The sequence below is a fragment of the Erythrolamprus reginae genome, unplaced genomic scaffold (genome assembly GCF_031021105.1).
Source record: "Erythrolamprus reginae isolate rEryReg1 unplaced genomic scaffold, rEryReg1.hap1 H_8, whole genome shotgun sequence".
Lineage (NCBI taxonomy): Eukaryota > Metazoa > Chordata > Lepidosauria > Squamata > Dipsadidae > Erythrolamprus > Erythrolamprus reginae.
The window spans coordinates 979944-1003855 of NW_027248536.1; the positions used below are offsets into that span (position 1 = coordinate 979944).

General features: G+C 40.9%; 1 protein-coding gene across 3 annotated transcripts in view; it reads left to right on the top strand.

The window, feature by feature from the left end:
• The first annotated feature begins 403 nt into the window (after positions 1 to 403).
• The window catches only part of LOC139155884 (LIM/homeobox protein Lhx9), a 37404-nt gene continuing 13895 nt past the window's right edge, over positions 404 to 23912 (top strand). Inside the window, exons 1-4 of one of the 3 annotated variants that reach the window (XM_070731231.1) lie at positions 404 to 825; positions 4082 to 4284; positions 8140 to 8510; positions 15517 to 15522. In XM_070731231.1, coding sequence (XP_070587332.1) covers positions 652 to 825; positions 4082 to 4284; positions 8140 to 8510; positions 15517 to 15522 — 754 coding nt within the window. In that variant the 5' untranslated portion in view covers positions 404 to 651. The remainder of the gene's footprint in view (positions 826 to 4081; positions 4285 to 8139; positions 8511 to 15516; positions 15523 to 23912) is intronic. The other 2 variants (XM_070731230.1, XM_070731232.1) reach the window with 2 other exon arrangements.

Consider the following 23912-nt stretch of genomic DNA (forward strand, 5'->3'; position numbering starts at 1 on the left):
ACAGCTCTTTGTTGTCTGTAGAGCAGGAGGAGGAGGAGCAGGGGGCTGGTGGCAGCTCTTGGGTGAGGACTCCTCCTCCTGAATTATCCAAACTGGGTTGGCTTCTGTCTCCAACAAATTGGACAGAGCTCCAGTAAGCAGCAGTCCCACATCCAAGCAAAAGCAACGGGAACTTTCTAGCAAACGGAGATCTCTGCTTTAACCTGCTCCCATCCAACTCATTTCCCTATCTTGTTTGGCTTTTCTTTGTCTTTTAACCTCCCCCACCATCCCCTCCCCCCCTTTTTTGCGTGAACCGGTTTTTTTTCGTTGTTGTTGTTGTTGTCTCAGTTTGCTCAAAGCCTCAACTTCGTGTCTGCGTTCTCTTTCTTTCTCTCCCCCCTCCCCGTTTCCCCTTCTTCCCCTCTTACCCTTGGGTCCGTCCCGTTCCTTGCCTGCCCTTTCTTCAGAAAGGAGCCCAGTCTTTTGCACCGGTCAGGCGGGGGAAAAGACCCCCTCCCCAAGATCATTCCCGCCAGCCGCCGCTCGGCAACCTCCCTCCAGTTTTCGGCTGCTACCTGCCTTCTCTCCGGAGCCACGAAGCTTCTCCTGCGGGCTTGTCCCGTCGCCCGGCGATTCGGATGCTCTAAACGAAGACTCTGGGGCCTGTATATGGAAATAGTGGGGTGCCGAGTCGAAGGAAACGCGTGTCCCTTCCGTTCCCCAGCCATGCTTTTCCACGGCATCTCCGGAGGCCACATCCAGGGGATCATGGAGGAGATGGAGAGGCGGACCAAGACCGAATCCCGCCTGGCTAAAGCGGGGCAGATGAATGGCCGGGAAGCGGTAAGAAGTGGCGGGAAAAGTCGGGGGTTTTCACAGAAGAGATGGAGGAAGGGTGGATTTTGTGTGTGTGAGTGAGAGAGAGAAAGAAAGAAAGAGATAGAGAGAGATAGATAGAGAGAGAGAGAGAGAGAGAGAGAGAGAGAGAGAGAGAGAGGCGTCCCCTCCCAATCCTAGAAGTAAGGTAACTGGAACCTCCCAGGGACACGGGAATGCCTTGTTTGCGCGCGCGTATATGAGAACGCCCAGCGAGATGTTCTTCAAGTCTCACTTCCAGGTATCTTTTTCAAGAGAGTAGTTTCCACTTGTCCTTTTGAAAAAGATGTTAACCACTCCCCACCCCCTATTTTAAAATAACAATTGTTTCTTTGCATCTGGGTTACTTATATATAAAAAAGACAACAAATAAGCTCAGAGATAGCCATTACAGCCCGGTGGCAAAGATATTTTATTCAGGAATAAGTTCTATTGAGTTTTTAAGGTCAGGCTTTCAAGTTTCGATCTACAGTATTTTGTAAAAGTGTGGGTGTTTTGGGTGTGTGTGTGTGCGCGCAGGCGGGTGAACAGGAGCCAGCGCAAGATACCCAAAAACATTCTCCAGGGAAAGGGAGGCGATGCTCCGAATGAAACTGATTAGAGTACATTTGCCACCCTCCCACCCTGATCGCCCGTCTAGTTTTCTCCAGCTAACTTTCGTCTTGAAAAGTGCTGAAGATGTTTGGAGTCTACGGTCTTACCCAATTGCACAAGCCCGGCCCCTATCAAGATTGGGAAGCAAGTTCAGGAAAGTTTGCCTTAGCCGAGAATGTAAGCTTGCCATCTTGAAAACAACTCTCGTTTTCAAGGCAATTTCAGGAAATGAGAAATAAACCTCGCGAGGCTCAATGTCGTTTGTTTTCTGAGTAAGTTTGGAAGGAAAGCTTTTAAGGAGAGCCTCTAAGAAGAAAGGGCTCTCAAGGGCAAGCGGCTCTAAACCCAACAGGTTTCAGAACGAAATTGTTTAGACGATTTGAAGGCTACCAAATTTACTCCCAAATAAGTTCGGTACCTTTTGGAACGACTCCGGCGCCTTTTATATTCCAAATCATTTGTTTTTTTTAAAAAAGGTGCAACAGGGGAGAATTATGTGTTTTGGTGGCTTTTAAACAATTTTACTTCAATTATTCGGGGGCTGCTGAAAAATTCTAACTTCTTGTATTGAAAGAAACAAACGTTTATCGCAGCTTCACTTCTCTAGCTCGCTCTAAAGGCTACAACTTATAAAAAGTAGAACTGAGGCTGAGCCAAATCGACAAAACAGAACAAACAATCCAGGCTAAGTAGACAGGCTCCCACCCACTCCCTCCAATTCTTCAGATTTATTTTTCCCTTTTAAAATGCCCAATAATTGGAGTCGTTCTGAACGTTAAGCAGAAAATCAGAACAGTTTCTTATTAGAACTATAAGTTAAGTCGATGAACCCCAGCGGCAAGAAAAGGGACTTGGAGTGTGTGTGTGTATGTAAACAAGGCTTTATTTCTTTTGCTCCGAAATCCCAGGATCTCCGTTGCATTTATGAAGAATACAAGTAAGGGTCTATTGTATAGTTATGATTCTTTGAACTAGAGTCTCCTCCGACCAAGCACAGCAGAAACCAAATTCATTAAGGCAACAGTTTCGTTATCATTTCAGTTTCTTTATGTTTTATGGAAGAGAGAGAGGAGAAAAACCCAAATAATGAAGAAGACAAGCAGAGGAAACCAAAAACATAGGTTTCATTTGTGGTTCTGCCACTATTCCTTATGCTTGGTAGGTTCACGCCTTTATATTTTAATCTGTGGGGAAATTTTAGTTGTTTCCCAAGTGGATTAAACCGTCCTCTTTCCTCTCTTAAATTCAGAGAAATTCTGGAAAAGGTTTAAAAAAAAAAAGATTAGTCCATATAACAAACTTACAACCTGTTTTAACACATCACGTGCTTGAATTACCTTTCTACCCCTTGATCTTCCTAGTGGTCATTCCAAAAATCTAGGTAGTTTATATGGCTTATATTATTTCCTCCCACCTTTTCTCCTTAAGTAAACAAGGTCCTGAAGGGGGAAGGGAGATGAAACGACGCTTCCTTTCCATTTTCCTTATCCTCAGTAGTCTAACACTTTTTTTCAAAATGTGTTCTGGAGTTGAGCCTAGGTCAAGGAAAATGAAAGTGAATGGCTCAGGCAGTTAGACCCTCTGCTCTCCCCCCGGCCGCCCCCAAGCACACTGCTTCAAGATCACATCTCAATCTGTCCCGAGGTTGTTTTCTCGGATATAAATCCTCAAAGCGCGGTTTGAAGAGGAATCAGCTAGAACTCGGCCTTTTGCGCTTCCAAGAAGCGAAGAAGCAGCGGGGCTCGCCCTGGCTAGACTTTCTGCCTTGTTCCCGGGCTCACACCTTGGCTGCACGAAGGCCGGGAAAGGAATTTTACACCGGGACGAAGGAACCGGGGGTTATATCTTCTCCGTGCAGAATATAAACTCTGCCATTGAAATCCAGACCCAGGATTCAGACCACGATTATCCCTCCAGCAATCGGTATCTTCTGCGTCAAAACGCTGGCTTCTCGCAAAAGCCGCTCTATACAACGTGTGGGAGTGAAAGGCAGGCGAAGAAGCAAGCGAGAGATTGCCCGAGTCTGTTTTAGGCTTGGGAAAATCTCGTCAGTTTCTTCCACCGCAAAAGATTTTTTCCCCCTGGGAAGCCACCATAAGCCACAAATTTTAACTTTACCCACCGCATCTCCTTAGTATCAGACTTAGCAGCCTTGTGTGAACCCAACCAACGAAAACACGAGTGAGCCCGAACAATTGTGGTGTATTCAGTGAGCGAGAGAGCTTAATGTTGGATAAATCCAGCCGTTAGAGCGGATCCAGATTTATTATGCAGTAAAAAAGCTGAAACTTAACTATATCTAACTACATACAATTAACTTCAACAAGACTTACTTCGCAGGTACATGGAATGACGTTAATGCCAGTTAAAATCTACGGGACGGAAAAAATAATTCCTAGTCTCTTTAGAAAGTCTCCACAGAAAAGAAGCGGCACTAAATACTGCACAGACCGCAGAAATCCAGTAGGTTTGTGTCGGAAGAATCGCGTTGTAAGTTAAGGCCCGATACACATGCGTTCTGATTTTGATTGAAAATATATCTGGTATTGATTTTTTTTTTTTAAAGCTGAATTAGATGTTGAGCTTGTAAGATTTTGCCCGACCCGCTGACGTTTGCTTCCCTCTGCAGAACATGCCTCCGCTGAGCCCCGAGAAGCCTGCCCTATGCGCAGGATGCGGGGGCAAAATCTCCGACCGCTACTACTTATTGGCTGTGGACAAGCAGTGGCACCTCCGCTGCCTGAAGTGCTGTGAATGTAAACTGGCTTTGGAGTCAGAACTCACCTGCTTTGCCAAGGACGGCAGCATTTACTGCAAGGAGGATTATTACAGGTAAACGGTTTGTGGGTGGGGTGAATAAGATGGGATGATTTGAGTTGTGTGGACGTCTCTTGGCTCCGAATTTTCCTGAGAAAAAACATCTCCTAGGGAGCATTCATACATATTTGCAGGTGTGGATGACCTTGACACTTAACTGCTCCCTTTTTGGGGGTGGTAAATTAAACACTATAAGGGAATATCAGGATCTTATCTCCCACTGAAAACAGAGAAATGACATCCAGCATTGGCTCAATTGCCTTGTTGGAAATTATGGTAAAGGCAATTCACAGAGGTGCTCCCCCTTCCCTCCCCATGTTCCAGGGGGAAGCGTGTGTGTGAATTGCCTCTACCAGAAAAACCAACAAACAATTGTCTTTATTGGAAGCAAGGGAAGAAGACCACCAAGTGATTTAAAATCCTGTCCCAGATAAGGTCCTAAATCTGTTTCTCCCATCATTTCTCACCACTTCCTCCCAGAGAAGTCTAGATTAAAGTGCTTGGCCTACGGGGGACCATTTGAACATGTGCACATTCCTCTTGGAATTGGATGCGTTATGAAAAGACCTCCAGAAGCATAGGGGGAAACAAATCCAGGGCAGAGATCCCTACTGGGCTGCAGGGATGCAAACCTTTTACTTACTGCTTGCTGGGAAGTAACTGACAAACAAGGCCGCCTCTGCTCCATAGAACTTTACAAAATGCCCCCTTCTTATAAAGAAGAGCCAGTTGTTTAGAACAGCTAAAGCAAGTCAAGGCACCGGGAAAGCCGCTTGCCAAATGCTCTCCCCAAGAATCAGTGCAACATCTCTGCAACGCTAGTGACCTCTTACTTGCATTGCACCTGTGAACTCTTACAGATTGTGTGTTCATGCAGCTCGCTTAATCGGGTCAGGAATGCATGAGCAGAGGGATTCGCACAACCTGTTAAACTAGATTAGTGTTAATGTTAGTAAAGGCTGGGTGAATAGCGCACACAAGTGCAGGCCATTTTGAACTTCAATGTATTCAGAAAAAAGGGTTAACTAAGTAACCAGGTTAAAAGTCATTTTCCTACCCTGTCCTCTGCAGCTCCTCTCCGCAGCGGTCACCTGCTGTGTTCTTTCCTGAGTTGTGGTTGGAGTGCTGTTGATCTACCCATTCTTGAACTAGGGCTTGAAGGAAAGGCTTGGCATAGAAACTCTCCCGCTGGGCAGCCTGCTCTACTTTGCTTGTTAATGAGAAACTGCCCTTTGACTAGCCTGTCTGCTAAAAGGGATATATTCAATTTTTTTTCAGCCTCCCTTCCCAACGTTCTGAGCATACAATGTAATGAGTATCTCCCATTTTTATTGTTCTGTTCCAGCAGAGCCTCAATCTTGGAACCAGATTTGGAACCATTCCTATTGATTTCACAAAAATCAATAGATATCCACATTTCTAAGATATCCACAAAATGGGACATGCTCCTTATTTACCCAGCACTAAATACCCTTGAAGTCTGTTAGGTCTATTTGCAAGTAAGGGTGGATTAGAGCTATCGATTTTATCACATATCTACTAAAAGTAAGAAAGGAGACCGGGTATGCTTTGTTTTTAGCTCTATTTCTGATATTTTCAAAAAGATAAGTTCTTAAACTTAGACTTCACCTTAAGTTTTATTTCCAGTGTTAGCTTTTTTCAAACAACCAAAGAGTGACTTTGAATTACTGTTCAATTTTAATTTCATAGAATCCTTACTAAAGAAGGGTTTTGTGACAGTGCTATTCACTTGAATGGGGCTCCTCTGCAAATGGTTAGAAGATTCCCAACATTTATCTGGGGCCAGAGTAGTAGAGCTTGCTTAGGATCCATATTTCATACCCCCAGGCCAAAGTCCTTGTTGTGGTAATAAATCCCACACTCGAGGAAGAAGCAAACTCTGTACACAGCCCCCTTTCGCCCGGAGGGGACCAACACTAAGCCGGTGGGTAGAGAGGCCCTCTTTCTTTGGTGTCCTTTGATTTTACGCTGCAGGAAAGGAGCTTTGCCTCTTTCTGGCTTCTGGGCTTGCCGGGTGAATGCTCTCTCCACCTGAGAAATCCCGAAGGAGCTTAGTTATATTGAGCCAGAAAGAGTATCCCGGAGCGGAGCGCACACAGAGAGCATATACTGCAGACTTGGAACTACAGCTAATAGGGATATTTTATGTAGTCCATTTGAGAGTGCAGAGAAGAATGTGAGGCTGAGTTTACTCGTATGCTTGAATCTCTGCCCTCCTCCTTCATTTATTCCGGGATACTACAGTTGGGGGACCCAGCTGACACTTCTGAGCACTGCCTTCTATTATAAAACAACCCAGCATCACTGCAAACCTGACTGGACTGATTTATTATTTACTTATTAATTTAATAATATTAGACCGCTCCTCTCCGTGGACTCTGTGATTTAATAGCTCAGTGGGTTCAATTATTAGGTATGCTGATTTTTCCAGGCAAAGGTGACCAAAATATAACTTTCCCCATCAGAACAGGGCAGGATATTTGTTTGTTTGTTTGTTGGACAGAGGAAAGTTTGATGGACCGAGGAAACTATATCTGGTGGGCATAGCATAAAAATACAAGATCCTAACTCCATCCCACCACAGTAAAATGTTAACTTGTTTTTAATTTCTGGAGTAGTTCAGCCTTAAAAATTGTGCAATTAATTAATTGATTTCCCTAATAAAATGCCAGTGCTTTACAAAATATACCATATAAACACCACACACACACACAAAAACCAGTTTGTGTAGGAGTGGAGGTTGCCATCTTATATTATTTTTTCGGTAAATGGAAAAGGCACCTACTTATAGTAAGAAAATATAGTAGGGAATTATCCTTAATTGTAATAGTACAATCCTAATCCTTGTAAATTCAAATGTAGTCCTGCTGAGTTCAACAGGTAAGTGGGAATAACTGTGCAAGACCCACTATGGAGTACTCTATTAACCCAATTTTCTGGGTTAGTGGAGTACAAACAGGCTGTATTTACAGGACAAACTGAACCATCAATTAACCATGCAGGATGGGTGTGCACAATATGCTTGGCCAACTGGTAAATTGAGGCTATGTGATACCCCAAGAAAATAGGTCTTCCCCCAGGGGAAATTAATGAGATTTATAGGGTTTATCCTAACCATATTTCAAAAGTAAGTTTCATAAAATTCAACGGGATCAATTCACAAAGAAGGTATAGTTGAGTCCAGTTTAATGGTGATTTTCTTCTGCTAGTTCTAGTCTAGTCTAGATTGTGAATATACAAGAAAATGATTTAAAAGTTTAAGAAACAGCCACAGCACTTAAATCCAAGGGGCATCTTGTTCTTATCCTCTCTTCTTTTTTTTTTGGTCCGTTTGAGTTCTGGCTGCCTGAAGAAGTTCTTGCAGCTTTCTTGGCAAAAATTTTGGAAACTGTTTTGCCTGTTGCCTTCTTCCTAGTGAGAGTCAAGGTTACCCAGCTGGCTTTGGGCCTAAAGTGGGACTAGAACTCAGGGTCTCCTGATTTCTGGCCTGGCACCTTAGCCACTACATCAAACTGGATGCCCACCTCTCTTTTACGAAATGCCTATACCCCTTGACTGCCCAACTTTAAACAGCCTTCCTTGTTTGAACTGTATGAAATTGGAGTTTAGAGATAGAACTTATTCAGAAGGCCATTTAAAGAGTAGTGCAGGCTCAGATGCTTTGCGAGCTAATTATGCCACCCTTACCAGATCTGTAATTGCTATGTTATTTTTCCTTGGCCCAAACTGGTTTGAGCTCAATCAGACTCAATTAACCTTCACCCTTAGTCAATGAGGCCTGAGGGGCTGAAGTGCTGGGACCCGGATGCTCTTGGTCGGTCTCCACTAACTCATGTGCTCTTTTCCCAGAAGGTTCTCCGTGCAGCGTTGTGCCCGCTGCCACCTGGGCATCTCTGCTTCGGAGATGGTGATGCGGGCCCGGGACTCGGTCTACCACCTCAGCTGCTTTACCTGCACCACGTGCAACAAGACATTGACGACAGGCGACCATTTTGGCATGAAGGACAACGTGGTCTATTGCCGGGCACATTTTGAGAGCCTGCTCCAGGGCACCGACCCAGCCTCCTACCCACCGGCGTCACTCAGCTACACCGAGCTGGCAGCCAAGGGTGGCGGCCTGGCCCTGCCTTACTTCAATGGCACCGGTACAGTCCAGAAAGGGCGGCCTAGGAAAAGGAAGAGCCCAGCTCTGGGTGTTGATCTGGTCAGCTACAGTTCAGGTGGGTTGTAGGATAATCCTCTTTAAGAGAACCGTCAGGGATCTTAAACGTATACTGAGAGTCATGCTTGCTTTTTCTCCTGAAGGATGGCAGACACCAGTTGGTTTTTCCCTTGCAACCCAGTTTGTGAACTGCAGAGCAGGATTTTTATTAGATCATTTCGGCGTTTCTCAGCTCTCACCCAAATGATCTTTTTACTTTAACATTTAACAAATATCTTGGCAGAAATTACTGTTGGGAAGAGGCTATTCAATTGAAGGAAGAAAAAGAACATATTGTCTGTAAAATCAGCCAGAAATGAAACATGCTATTTGAAGAATAGGAGTATACATTGCAGAGAAGAAAGTTCCATTAAGGTTAATGGAAATATAGCTTATATACAGGAGAGAGGGGGAGGAGGGAGAAGAAAGGAGAGAGAGAAAGGGGAGGGAAGGTTTTCTCAATGAAATTTCCTTCATTCAGGAACACATGGAAATATAAAATGAGTACAGGGCCAATCTTATACTGTTTATTAGATCAAAATGGTGATCTAATAAATAATAATAATAATAATAATAATAATAATAATAATAATAATAATAATAATAATTTAGGGGAATATGTGAATCCTTCCAGTATATTTAGGATTGCAACCTGAATTCAAATTATATTTTAGATAAATATTGCCTGTTAAAACTTCTTGTCTCAGTTTTATATTTGAAAAAAATTCTTTAGGAAATTTGGAATACAAAAAAAATGTATTTCTTTTCCTTTCTTTCCTTAGCAACATCTTCCTACTTTGCATATATAGAGTTTGATCTATTTTATAATAAAGATATTTCCAGGCAAGTAGAATGAAGGCAGAAAATATGCTTTAGATATTTTACTTATAAATATACAAGGTACATCTCTCTATGCCTGTAAAGTAAAAAGTTAAAAAAAGTTATGCGTGTAAAGTTAAAACAACTTTGCAAGTTAGGACAGTCTGATGTGCCTTCTCTACTAATGACAAAGTTGCTGAAAAATAAGGCGTTTCTTTAGACTTTAGTGGGCGTTTTTTTGATAGCGTGCTGTTGCATCTGGGGACCTCTTAGATCAGAATTTATTTATTTATTTATTTTGCTTTACAATTTGCTTAAAATGCAAATCTAACAATGGTTCCTTAGAATCCATTTGTCCCGACCACGCGATTGCTAGTATGGCACTCTCTCTATAAAAAAAGTTGAAATGCTAATTGGGATGAGAATCGCGACCGCCCTATATTTAAGCAGAGTTGCAATTCGTTCAAGTTAGAAACCACCAGCACAATCTGGTACTCTACAGTTAACCCCAATGAATTTCTAGGCGCTTAAGCTCAAGGAAAAGTGAGCGGGTTTCCCCCCCCTCCCCGCGCGCTATTGTTGCGAAAGCATCTTTTTTCAGAACCGAGGCCTCTGGTTCCGAGAGGTCCGGAAGATTGCCGAGAACCAAAGGGACCTCCCCCCTTCGTGAAGCGCATCGAAGGCTTTTGTCCAAAGTGGGCTCTGTTCGGTTCTCTTAACCCGCGGGCAACTCGGCCTGCTCCAAAAGGATACAATGTTTTTTACATCTAATGCTCCGAAAGAATTTGAACTTTCTGAAAAGGCGGGGAGGGAGCCCAGGGCGAGAAAGTCAGAACTGGTTGTTTTGGATCAGAACCTCGTGCAGGAAATAATAGCCAGAAGCGAGGTTCCTTTTCGAAAAACGGGAAAGTCCGAGGCTCCTGGACTATTTCCTCCTTTCTCTCGGGCTCCTCTCTTTTAGTGCCGGGTTAGGCAGGTCTGAGACGCGCCTTAGCTTAGAACATCGCTCGGCTGTCTGGATAACAGGAGCCGGTCTAAGCAAGGCCGTGTTTCCTTACCTTAGATGACTTGAAGGTGTCTGGACTTCAACTCCCAGAATTCCTCAGCCAACAAATGCCGGTTGGGGAATTCTGGGAGTTGAAGTCCAGACACTGGTCTTAAGGCCTGGCGGCTGTCTTCCCATCTGCCACACGGCAGGCTCGGAGGGGTTGGGTTTTTCGGGGGCTGCGCAAACCTCGCTCTTTGCCCCCCCCCTTTTAAAGCCGGAGGTCCTGCGCCAACCCAGAAAATGGGTTAATCCCGTAACCAGTTGAAGGCTTTGTCTGAAGAAACACCCCCCCCCCCCAGTGCTGAGGGACAGAGTGCTCTCAGGCGGGGGGGGGGGAGGAGAAGGGGCAGGGGAGAAGGAAGCCGAGCTGTTTTTAATTGTTCCCTGTTAATTGGAGCTGGCACCGGCACCTCTGGCAGCGGAGCCGCTTTGAGGCCAGGCGAACGGCCAAGGGAGCGCTGGGGCGCCTCTTCCCGCCGAGGCAGGCTGGGACGCATCCAAGCGGGGAGGGGCCGCTTCAGGGCGTGTCGTCCCTAGAGGCGGGGGAGGGAAGCTTGCGCCTGGGGCTCGCCTTGCTTTGAAGTGGGCAGCCAGCCCCCGCTTTCTTCGCCGTTAGGAATGCGGACGAGGGAAAGGGGCTGCAAGTTTGAGCCCCCTTCTCTAGGAGACGGTGGTGTCGGTTTGTTCTGGTAAGGAAAGCGGCCTTTCCTCGCTCCGCCGCCTTATTTCAGAGCTAAAGAAAGGGACCCGGAATCCAGCAGCTGCTTCTGTACAGCCTCACCTTTCACAGGTTTACTCGAAAGTAAAGTCACTTTCACCTTCGCCAGGTGGCCCTTCCCGGTGCAATTTGGATTGGTTTTTATTTATTTGTTTGTTTGGATTTCTAGGCCGCCTTTCTCCAAGCGGACCCAGGGAGGCTTAAAGGTAAAAGTGGATACAAAATATAAATTCATGAGACTCAAACATAAAACCCAAAATTTAAAAATTCCAAACAGTTTCAACTAAACCATCCAATCACCGTCGTGCTAGTAGCCGGAGCAGAATGTCGGTGCTCAACGTTACATTGTTTTCTGCAAAAACAAAAGTTTATAAAGAGTAAACGTGTTAAGGAAAATTCGGGAGATAATTTCCGAGCAAGTTGAGTTGCTTATATTTCGGGGCAGTTATATTTTAATTATATTTGGTACCTTCCATTTTGCTGCAGTTCTTTTATTTCTGCCTCGGAGCGACTCAGCATTAGGAACCTTCTCTTGAGAAAAGGCATCAACACCGTTCTTTCCGAGAAGACGAAAGCAAAAGTGAGTGCAAGGTAATTTAGAACAGGGGTCTCCAACCTTGGCCACTTTAAAACTTGTGGACTTCAACTCCCAGAATTCCTCAGCCAGCAAAGCTGGGAGTTGAAGTCCACAAGTCTTAATTCTTAATTCTGGGAGTTGTAGTCCACAAGTCTTAAAGTGGCCAAGGTTGGAGACCCCTGATTTAGAAGACAGGGCGGCGACGCCCCAAACTGGAGAAAAAGTGACGCCTCGCGGATCATAACTTTATCCGAATTACGTCATAAATCCGTTACGATTTATTTCTGGGGTGGGGGATTGTGCTGGAGGGTTTCCAGGTCGATCACCCCCAGAATCTATTCAAGAGGAGCATTTCGATAGCTGCATGTGTGAAGTCTGGCTGGAATCGTTCATTCGTTTATAACCGGCTACTTTTCCCCGCTAGAAAGCTTTAATCACGAAGACTGAAGGAATGCTGTATTGCTGAGAGCAAAAGAATGCGACAGTAAATAATGGAACAAAGTAGTTCCATGCAGATAAATGTTTTTTAATAGGATGGTGCTAAATAAATTTTAAAAAATTAAATGCTAATCCTATAATGATTTCCCCCCAATTTAACATAGCCTAAAGTCAATGAGTTTAGGGCCAGTAAAGACACCAAGTTGAATAACGGGAGACCATGCATTTTAGTCCACTTTAACAATGAAAGCCAGCTGGGAGACCTTGGGTCAGCTCAGTCCACTTCAAAGGGTTGTTGTTGGGGAAAATAGGAGGAGGAAGGTGTGTTGGTTCACTGCCTTGAATGATTGGTAAAAATAATAAAGGTGGGACATTACATACATACATACATACATACATACATACATACATACATACATGGATGGTTCCATTATTCAATTCCTATGATTTTCTATGGGAGAGTTAAATATCTCTTTAAATCTTTCCTAATTTCTTAGAACATGATGTAAATAATTTTGAGACTGGCTGAGCTGTACCTCAAGTTAGTCTGGCCCATTTCATTATTTGTGATTGTAGAAGTAGGCAGATTTTGTAATCATCGCAAAGAAATGATCAGATCAATCAGATTATCAATATATGGTGATTTTCTATTTGGTTTCTGATCAAAATTACTATGGTAGGACCCGGCCCATAGTTGTGATACAGGAAAGATTGCTACCATAGTTCCCTCTAAGCTGAGCAGTGAGCAATCGCTCACTTAAAAATCATCATCAACTCAGAGTTTTCCAAACCTGCCCAGAAGCCAAGAGGGAAAGAGTGAGAGGGAAGGAGAGAGAGAGAGAGGAAGAGAGGAAGAGAGAGAAACAGATAGAAAAAAGAGAGGAAGGAAAAGAAAAAGAAAAAGAATGGGAGTAAGGAAGAGAGAAAGAAAATCAAAATCTAGTTTGAAACTAGCTCAACTATTTAAGTGGCATTTTGATATTGATAGAGTTGCCCTATTATGAGCTCACTGTTATAGACACACAGTACAGTATTTTATTTTGAAATTCTCTGAGGCAAAACAGGGTGGGTTTTTTATTTGTTTGTTTGTTTGTTTGTTTATTATTTCTGTGCCACCCAGTCCGGAAGGGACTGCAGCTCAGACACTATACTTTTCCGCCGCCCCCCCCAAAAAAAAATTAGAGGGAACACTGATTGCTACCCAAAGATATATTGCTATTTTCCAGCTCTATTATCAGAACTCTAAATATTAAGGAAAATGAATGTTTTAATTCATATTCATCCAGTGGTAGTGTAATGCTACACATTTATGGGAAGGGTAAAAAAACTGATAGTTAAAAATACTACCATATTTTTGTCTGTCTGTCTGTCATCATATATCTATAATTTGCTTTCTGTCATCCAAATATCCAAGAGGTGTTGAAGGAAAACTGTCTCTTTATTTCTCCTCATCCCAATATACATTTTGGGGGTAATATTTTTGATAAGCAATAATTTTAATCTGGAATCCTATTGATGCTTGAATAAAGTAGGACTTTCTGGGCTATAGATCAGACATACATATTTATTTTCTCTTGTCGCCGTATGTAATGACATATTGCAAAGAACTAGAGTTATTCCCCCAAATGAAGATCTCCCTTCCACAAACAAAATTAGATAAAGAATTTCCAGATGCAAAAAGAATTGCTATATCTTAGAATAGGGCATAGTTGGAATGTAATGCATCTGATATCTTGTATTTATCATAATGTTTACACACATATATCCCAGAAGCTGCATTTGTAGTTACCTTGACTAGGATATATCTCTGATTAGAAGCTTGCTTTTATTTGATTTTTTCCTCTGCATTTGTAGTGTAGACAATATGGGAAATTGGGCGGGTGGGGGAAGTTTAACAAATCACTTCCATAATCAAGAAAACTATATGAAATGACCAAGAATTAAGCTTGGTTCCAAGGAGAAATGACCATTGCTCTGTATGGTAAACAAATTAAAAATAGTTTTAATTTGTGATAAAACAAATTAAATCTGACAATCATATAGAAATATAACTTTTCAGGCTATGCAATCTGATTTGACTCTGAAAGAAAGTTGTCAGTTTCTGGAGAATTTTAGTCTTTCAAATAGAACCAAATAGAACCTAATTTTTCTTGCATACAATTCCATACTATTTTCCACATACACACACACACACCCCTAATTCCAAGTTACTAGTTTAATATCTGACAGTCAAAAAGACCAAACACAAGCATGTATAACTATTGTTAATGTTAAATAGTTAAATAGTTAAATAGTTAATAGTTAAAATACTTTGATAGTTCTGAAGGTATCAGTACTTTTTTATAACCACATTCTGCAGATTTTTTAGGATAAATCAGTCCATTCCTTTCTCAAATGTGATGCTTCAGAAATTGAAACAGTTAATTCAGATATGCCTTACAAAATACTTTCATTTAGCAAAATGGCTTAAAAACGTCTTTTCCATTATAGGGTGTTTAAAGGAGGATAGAAAATCAGGCACATCACAGTAGAACAGAGATTTTAACTGAGAATGGAAATGGATTGTGTTTTCTTCTTTTATAAAGCTGACTGAATAGAATTTATGTGGCACTTGACTGCCCCCACCTCTTTGCCCCAATTCCATTTGAGTTCTGCAGCTAAAATAAGAGGCTTCACATTATCCACCAGTAAAAAAAAAATCATAAAATGTTAGCTCTCAACATCTTTGAACTGCCAAACAAATGTAGCAGTGACCTCTGCTGGCTTTTGAATGGAGAAGGCCTGCTCATGAAGTGGGGGAGGAGAGTTTTTGTGTACTGTTTAATTTGGAAAGTGCTCCTGGCTATTGTGTTAGTCTTAAAATGCGACTTACATTGGGAGAAAAATAAATTTGACATATTTCAGTAGGATTATTTCTCATTTGCCCGACTTTTATTCAGATTAAAAGCAGAAGTAAATTGAAACTTATTTTCTTTCTCCCACTTCAGGAATCTTTAAGGTTAATAAATAACTTCTATATATTATTGACAAGATTGTCTGAAGATGGTGGTAAATTTGTATTGCTCTTTCGGCTGGGAAGGTTGCTTATTGGACAATTTAGACTCTAGATTAGAAAGAAAAATGTAGCATATGTGTCCTGTTTTATATGTTGCAGTAGTAGAGAAAAGTGATTTTTCTAATTCACTTGAGACCCTTATCCTTTGTTGGATGTAAGGCATTCTTTCTTTTCCAGCCAATTGAAGCTTGCTTTAGATCTGGTTTCACTATGCATGTTTATAAAGATCTGATGAGGAACTGGCCTGCCAATGGAAGGTCTGCTGATGGAAAACACAAGGGGTGAATAGCATATGGCAACAGTGCTAGGATATATAAAATATACAATTATATTTCTGTGTGCCTCTTGTTAAAAATCAGTTAATTATCAGCTATCAGTTAAAAAATCAGAGGCAAAAATAGGTATTTGGCTTCTTTGTGATGGAGTACATTATCCTGGGCTTGGGAAAAATATATGTTGCTTCTGACAACATGTCCAATACATTATGTTAAATTATCAGTCATACATACCAGTTAATCAGATTTTTTTTATGAATAGGGAATTTGTCTTGCCAAGATTTTGTGAGGGTGATTTTTATATCTTCTCTGGCTTTGGGGAGTTATTTTCACATAGGATGTTACGTTTACCAAGCGCCTTGCATAGATTTTGCTTTTATCAGGAATGTGGTCTGCAGGAAACAGAATCTTTCCACAATATGGAGATAAATATTGCCAGGTAGCTGCTATAGATGAAACCTCTTTATGAAGGAATATCTAAGTGATAGGGTAGTCTAATTCAAACATTGACAAACCTGCTTAATTCTCATAGAAATTTACTTTGCTTTCACTAATATGTGTATAAACCCACATTACAGTAGCTTTAATGTTCATTTAGCTTTTACAAATGATTTTCTTTTGTTTTTGCTTTTTTAACAGGCATATATTTATAATATATTTACACACATTATTACCTAATTCATTCATAAAACTCTGGGTGGCTATTATCTATGAAAGAAAATCAAGGGTGATTTCATAAATGAAAGTGTCATGCCTATGAATAAACCCTCTAATTGCGCTGTCCTATCCATCTGTACTCAGAAACAGAATTCATTGTATTGATTGTGACTTTCTTCCAAACAAGTAAGTTTAGGAACTCGCGGCCTATTCGTTAGCAGTAGTTCATGAAAAGTTCATAAATTTCCTGCTACAAAAGGCAAAAGGCAAATAAGCAGTTCCATTGATACTTTTATAACAAGTAAGCTGACTACAGTCACCTTATAGGGGGAGATGGATGGCACAAAAATAATAAGTTAATAAATGCTGTCTCAAGATACTGACTGAAGATATGGTTCCTAAAGACCTTACTTCCCTTTCCATTTTGAAAGATGATGCTGGGGATATCAATGAGAAAATACTGTTTTGCAAAAAGCCAGCAGTTTCGGAAGCAGCAGCTCTCCCATGCTCTATTGCAGCTCCATCAAAGAAAAAACAAATGTTTTCTCAGTGTTCTTTTGTGTGGGGGTAATAGAAGACCAGATAGCAACTTGGGTGGCTGCATGCCAACAATAGGTATCTGCTTTAAGCTGTAGCCTTTGGCTTACTTGCTGAAGACCTATATGGCCCAAGGGGTGAAAAAAAGGTACATAAAATTGTATTTTTGGTTTTTTTTTTAAAGCAACACGAACAACTGGAATGGAGGGCCGGAAAATAAATCCTAGATTATTATAAACCATATCTAAGAAAACTGTTTATGTAATGGACATGCCACAAGCAAAATGTGAGCACCAATAACTGATAGAAGGTCTTCTATGTCTGACTACGCTTTTATCTGATGGCAGAAATTGAGTAAAACAGGTGTCCTTTGACTTGGAGTCCACCCAAGGATTACCAGTATGGAAAAGTTGTACTCTAATTAATCTCAAAACTGAAGCAAAAAGCAAACAGGAGTAATATTCTCTTTCCGAAACCAAAGGAATTTGGGTGATATTTGGATATACTGTAATGCATTCACTGCATGACAGAAAAGAATTAGTGAGGCTGAATGCTCCCAAACAGCATGATCATCCTTAGCAAGTATAGTATGTTAACTGTATAAGCAAAATAATATAGTAAAAGAGGAATAGCTGGATGTTGGAATCATGTACCCCAAAGAAGAGCATTCAGCACTGTTCACTTTGTTGTAGACACATCATGTGGAACTTAATCCCAAGTATATTTTGTTGTGTAGGTGGAAAATGATTAATACAAGTCTATTTTGTTCTATTTTGTTTTTAAAAATCAACATCTCTTCTAGTGATGGAAAAAATAATTATCTGCTCTATTTGATTATCAACTTGTAACTAAGGAAATATGAAAGGATGTACATGACCTAGTTCTGGATAAATGTAAACTATGTTTTTTAGATTTCAGGCCAATTAAACCAGTTAGTAATTTAAAAAAGCACATATATGGTTTACACCAATGATAGTAGGCAGGAAAAGTGTTGAGAAAAAAATCTAATGCCATTTAAAAAAAATAAATAAATTAGTATTTGTGCAATGATGGAAAATATTCAGGATTAAATAAAGGGATATAACATGTGAATTCAGTGGAAAAAGCAGGTAGAACGAAAGAGATAGCAAGACTATATAGGCTCAGAACATTTTGAAGCCAAACACCTTCCCAAAGAGAAACTCATCGATTTTTATATTATTGAATATACAGTAATAGGATTGCAGCAGTAGGTTATAGCATACTATTATAAGAGCTGAAACAAAGGAGATTAAATAAATGATTTTGTTGGCTTTCTCTAGTAACATACCATCTTTTTCTGATCTGTTGGTAATCTAGTTGCAGGTGGAAATATACAAAAGCATGAAAAAAATTCAGCCTGCGTACAAAATCGCTTAGCTTACTTATGGCTGTTCTTGGATTGTTGCCAACTTCTGTAATCACAGAGTTCATTTTTATGGTCAGTGCTAATGTTTGATAGAGCAAGGAGAGGTATAGGAGATGGAGTAATATATTTACATATAACCCTGTAGCAGATATTCTGTGTACTATGACTTGGCATGATTCAAAAATTACAGAAGAAGCCCTTCAGAATACACACGAGCCTAGCTCCTTTCTGGTGTTTCTTAAAGCAGCTCCTTTATTTCAGTTTTGTGTGAAACTCCAAAAAATGACAGGATGCTTTAGTGAATAGAGGAGAAGTTCTGTGCTCATGTGAGGGCCAAAGTGCTTCTTCTGAATCATTTTTGAAGCATACACAGCCCTACTGTGCACTATATGTAGTATTTACTTTCAAATTATTACTGACAAGTGATTGCCAAGGGCTGAGAAACATCACAAAGACAAATATATGTAAGGATTGCTCCTAAGTCCATGCCAGTTCTTTTCCTGTGAATTTGTTACATTAGAATAGAAGTCTATTTTGAACTATACATAGCTTAAAACTGGGAAGAAAATGAAATTATTAAGATAATACATAACACAAATGCTGTAAAATAATTTGGGGGAAGAGAATTTCAACCACCTGGGATAGCAGATATTAAAGATTGTGGGCACTTGGTCCTAAGCTATCTGAAATATTTCCAGGAGAAGATGAAGAAAAAAAACCTTTTGCTAAGGATAGACATCATGGAGGTCAATGGGTCAAGAGCCTGACGTCTGAGCTGTTAAGCAAATTTATCAACATATTGTGAACATTTTGTTTTTAAAATTTGGATAGTTGTAATTCTTACCAGAAAGGATTGTAAAAATCAAATCAATGATTAAATAAGCAAGATAGCAAAATATGGCAATGCATTGTGAAAAATATTTCCTTTAAAAGCTTATAGAAATTATCTTTCCTTCGCTTGCCTTCAGGGAGCACTGAGGTCATTTCCTATTCTGTAAGCCCTGACAAGTCCTGTGAAATTGTTGTCCATGATCAATGGACTGTCAGCTGTTTGAGGATTTCAAATAGGCAAAGCACAGTCCTGGGTCATTGAACAGGAATTATATGAGTTAAGCTGTTATTGTTATGTTTTATAGATGGACAAATGGGGCTGAGAGTCTATTACTTGCTTACCTATTCTCTAGAGAAATGTGAGGTATTTTGCCCAGGCAGTTAGATGGTTGGGGGTTACTGGTGGGTTACCATATATAGACAGCATTCCTATTTGTGAGACATGACATTTGCACATCATTACTGAACATGGTTGGACTGGATTTAGGCAAACCCAGAGAATATTTCTCTTTCTAATGTAGTAGAAGTCAAAGTATCTCCAACTTCTTTTGTTTATGTTGTACGTTAAGCTGATGTGAATGTCCAAGGCTTAAAGGCTCCCACATAAAAGGAAGGGATTAAAGATGAAATGTGCAGTTGATTTTTCACCCATTTGGAAAATTGAAGGATTATTCAAACTTTCTTCCATTTTGAAATCCTAATTCTTATACTAAATAACACCCCCCCCCCCAATTGCACTGAAGCAATTACAATAGCGCATTGCTGGGGAATGTTGTTCAAGGCCAATCTCATCATTTGGTAGATTGGGAGAACCATCTCAGGATCTTTGGATGCCAGGATCCAAGGTCATGAGCTGTATCATCTGCGGTAGGCCTTGCCTGCCATCCTTAGCCGCCCAGATTCGCTAGGGAGTTGGACGGCATAAATATTGAATGAATGAATGAATGAATGAATGAATGAATGAATGAATGAATAGAGTGAAAAGTGATGTTCTGTTGCCACAGGTAAAATATGGTGAAGGTGCTATCTTGTTATTGTGTTCAGGCTGATATCTAATGTCTGTAATAATTATGGCAAATGACTGAAAATATCTAGTGTTCTTGTTCTGTTAGATTTTCTCTAAGTGGCTTTGGAGGCACAGGTGGTCCTCATTTATTGACTGTTTCATAGAGCTACCTTTCATAGTTATGTGGTGATGAAAAGGTAATTTTGTGACCTATCCTTGCATTTATAACCTTTGCAGATCTGTAAAGCAAAGGAAAGCTGAAATAACATCATAAATTCAGTCATGGTTTCACTTAGTAAAGTGACCATTTCACTTAAACACCGAATGGCTAGTCCAAATTGTGGTTGCTAAATGGGGATTATCTGTATAATAGAGATGATTAAGAATAAGAATAAGAATTAAGAATAAGCCGATTATCTAGGCCCTCAACAGTCAGGATTCAGGCCCGGCTACAGCATGGAAACTGCTTTGGTCGCGCTGATGGATGATCTCTGGCGGGCCCGGGACAGGGGTTTATCCTCTGTCCTGGTGCTTCTTGACCTCTCAGCGACTTTTGATACCATCGACCATGGTATCCTTCTGTGCCGGCTGGAGGGGTTGAGAGTGGGAGGCACTATCCTCCAGTGGTTCTCCTCCTACCTCTCCAGTCGGTTGCAGTTGGTGTTAGTGGGGGGTCCTCCCTTGTGGGGCGCCTCAGGGGATGGTCCTCTCCCCCCTGCTATTTAATATCTACATGAAACCGCTGGATGAGATCATCCAAGGGCATGGGGTGAGGTATCATCAGTATGCTGATGATACCCAGCTATACATCTCCACCCCATGTCCAGTCAGCGAAGCAGTGGAAGTGATGTGCGGGTGCCTGGATGGGGTCTGGATGGGTATCAACAAGCTCTGGATGGGTATCAACAAGCTCAAACTAAACCCTGACAAGACAGAGTGGCTGTGGGTTTTGCCTCCCAAGGACAATTCCATCTGTCTGTCCAGAGATGGTTCGCAACTTGGGCATCCTCCTCGATCCACAGCTAACATTGGAACATCATCTTTCGGCTGTGGTGAGGAGGGCGTTTGCCCAGGTTCGCCTGGTGCACCAGTTGCGGCCCTATTTGGACAGGGAGTCATTGCTCACAGTCGCTCATGCCCTCATCACCTCGAGGTTCGACTACTGCAATGCTCTCTACATAGGGCTACCTTTGAAAAGTGTTCAGAAACTTCAGATCGTGCAGAATGCGGCCGCTATCGTGGGGCTTCCCAGATTTGCCCACGTTTCACCAACACTCCGTGGCTTGTACTGGCTGCCGATCAGTTTCTGGTCACAATTCAAAGTGTTGGTAACGACCTTTAAAGCCCTACATTGCATTGGACCAGAATACCTCCGGAACCACCTTCTACCGCGCAAATCCCAGCGGCCGATAAGGACCCACAGAGTTGGCCTTCTCCAGATCCCGTCAACTAAACAATGTCATTTGGCGGGCCCCAGGGGAAGAGCCTTCTCTGTGGAGGCCCCAGCCCTTTGGAACCAACTCCCCCCAGAGATTAGAACTGCCCCCACCCTCCTTGTCTTTTGCAAATTACTTAAGACCCACCTGTATCGCCAGGCATCGGGGAACTGAGACATCTCCCCCAGGCTTTTCTTTTTTTATATATTTTATGTTTGGTATGTGTGTGTTGCATGGTTTTAAATGATGGGGTTTTTAGATGTTTTTAATATTAGATTTGTTTTATTGTTTTATTAATAATATTGCTATTATTATTGTTGTGAGCCGCCCCGAGTCTTCGGAGAGGGGCGGCATACAAATCTAATATATAATAATAATAATAATAATAATAATAATAATAATAATAATAATAATAATTATTATTATTATTATTATTATTATTATTAACAAAGGTTTTTTCCCCCTTGTTCAACTGCTGTTAATGGAAATATAACCATTTCTCATTCTCTTGATATGAGTGACATAACTGCCATTGGTATTACAGCAGCTGCTGATCCTCTTGAGAGGCAAAAGGCAATCTCACCCTAACTAGCATATTTGCAAGCCATTGCTGTTATAAAAACATGGTATGTCCATTCCTTCCTCTTTGCAAACAACTCTATCACTGATGTTTCTTCTCTGGAGAAATAGAATGATTTGTGTATCTTAAAAGGGAAGCTGTAAGGTTTTTTCCTTTAGACTTTGCATTGGATTATGCTACCGTTTCAAAACAGAACAAGAGCCCAATTGGCATCAATATATTTGCCAGTAAACCATCAAATTATTGCCATATGAAATGTATCTGCTCAGGGTGCAAGTCAGCTAGACAGTTGAGCAGTCCCCTTTGATATGCTGTTCAATTTTCCCTTCCACCCATTTTCCCCATTTTATTTTTCATATGTGAATTTTCTTTGAACAAACCAGTTTCATTAGCCTGTTCTGAGACATTGCTTTATATTTACCTTCTCTTAGGAGATGTGTTATTCTATAAAACTGCTTGCAAAAATAACAGCCCTTCCCCAAATAGAAGGTAATTGAGGAATATAGAACTTTTCAACAGCAGCAGCAAAAGTGATGCACAAATTAATAATAGGTCAATAGGATATTATATAGATGATTGTTTGGAATCCCCAAATTAAGAAGTTGCTACAGGTAGTCCTTGATTTACAAGAGTTCATGTAGTGACTGTTCAAAGTTACAACGGTACTAAAAGTGACTTATGGTCATTTTTCATACTTGCGTCATTTATAGAATCCCCATGACCGCGTGATCAAAATTCAGAGGCTGGGCAACTGACTCATACCTTTATTTGCTATGTCCTAAGGTTATGTGATCACCTTTTGCAATCTTCTGACAAGCAAAGTCAGTGTGAATTCCAGCCACTTAACACCATGTAACTAATTTATCAACTACAGTGATTCATGTAACAACTGTGGCAAGAAAGGTCATAAAATGGGACCAAACTCACTTAATGTCACAGAACAGCAGAAATGCTGGTCTTGATTGTGGTCATAAATCAAGGACTACCTGATTGACCTTCATTAATAATTCTTCCTCATGTAATTAGACACATCACAACACAATGCACATTATGTAAAAGAGAACCAAGTTCCCTTTTACATAATATCTAGCTTGGTCTAGGTTAAGGTACTGAACTGGGAGTTGGGAAATCTGGATTCTGGTCCTGTCTTAACCATGGATATGTCTTTGGGCTAGTAACCTCTTCCTTGCCTTGGGAAAAGCAATGGCAAGATTTCCAAGAACAATGCATGGATTTCTCCATATACTTGCCAGAAGTCAAGAATGATTTGAAGATCACAAATGCTATCTGAGAACAGGTTGTTCTCTGTTGCTGTTGAAAAGTTCTATACAGAGTATAGAAGAACCACATTTGATTCAGGTTCAGAACGAATTGATGGATCAACCATGGATATGTTCCAAAAATTAATGAACTAAAACAGCTTTTTTCACCTTGCATCTTCTTAAATGTAATTGGTATTACAGTGTCAATAATTCCCAGTAAGCCTGAAATTAATGAGCTACTAGAAATACTAGGAACTGTAGAGTTGTAATCCCAATATATGTGTGGGTAATTATAACTATTTTTATATTTAATTTTCTCTTTGTGGACCATGCTTTTGGCTTTCAGATGAGAAAATATGTCAAATACTGAAACCCCCTCTGTCACTTAATAGAATTATCTTCTTTTAAAAATCATTCTCATGTGTCTTTACATCTCTCTCTCTGCTGCTGAAAATAAGGCTGCCTTATAGAAAAGCATCTGTTATCTCTGGCTGCCCAGTATTTTTCCAAATTATTTTTATTATATTCACCAAAAATACTTGTTAGCTGGGAGTGGTGAAATAAGTTTAGAAAACCATTGTGTATTGGATATTCTTTTACAAACTGGTTGAGAAAACATCATTTTCGTTTTTTGGTTTTTTTTAATAGAAGGCAAACGCAGTCATAAAATATGCTGTCTTTTCCCTCCCCCCCTCCCCCCCACTCTTTCTCACACCAATCTACAGTATTTCCATGGACCTATGTAATATTTTCCATCAATAGGAATAGCTACACTTTGTGAAATAATTCCAGCCA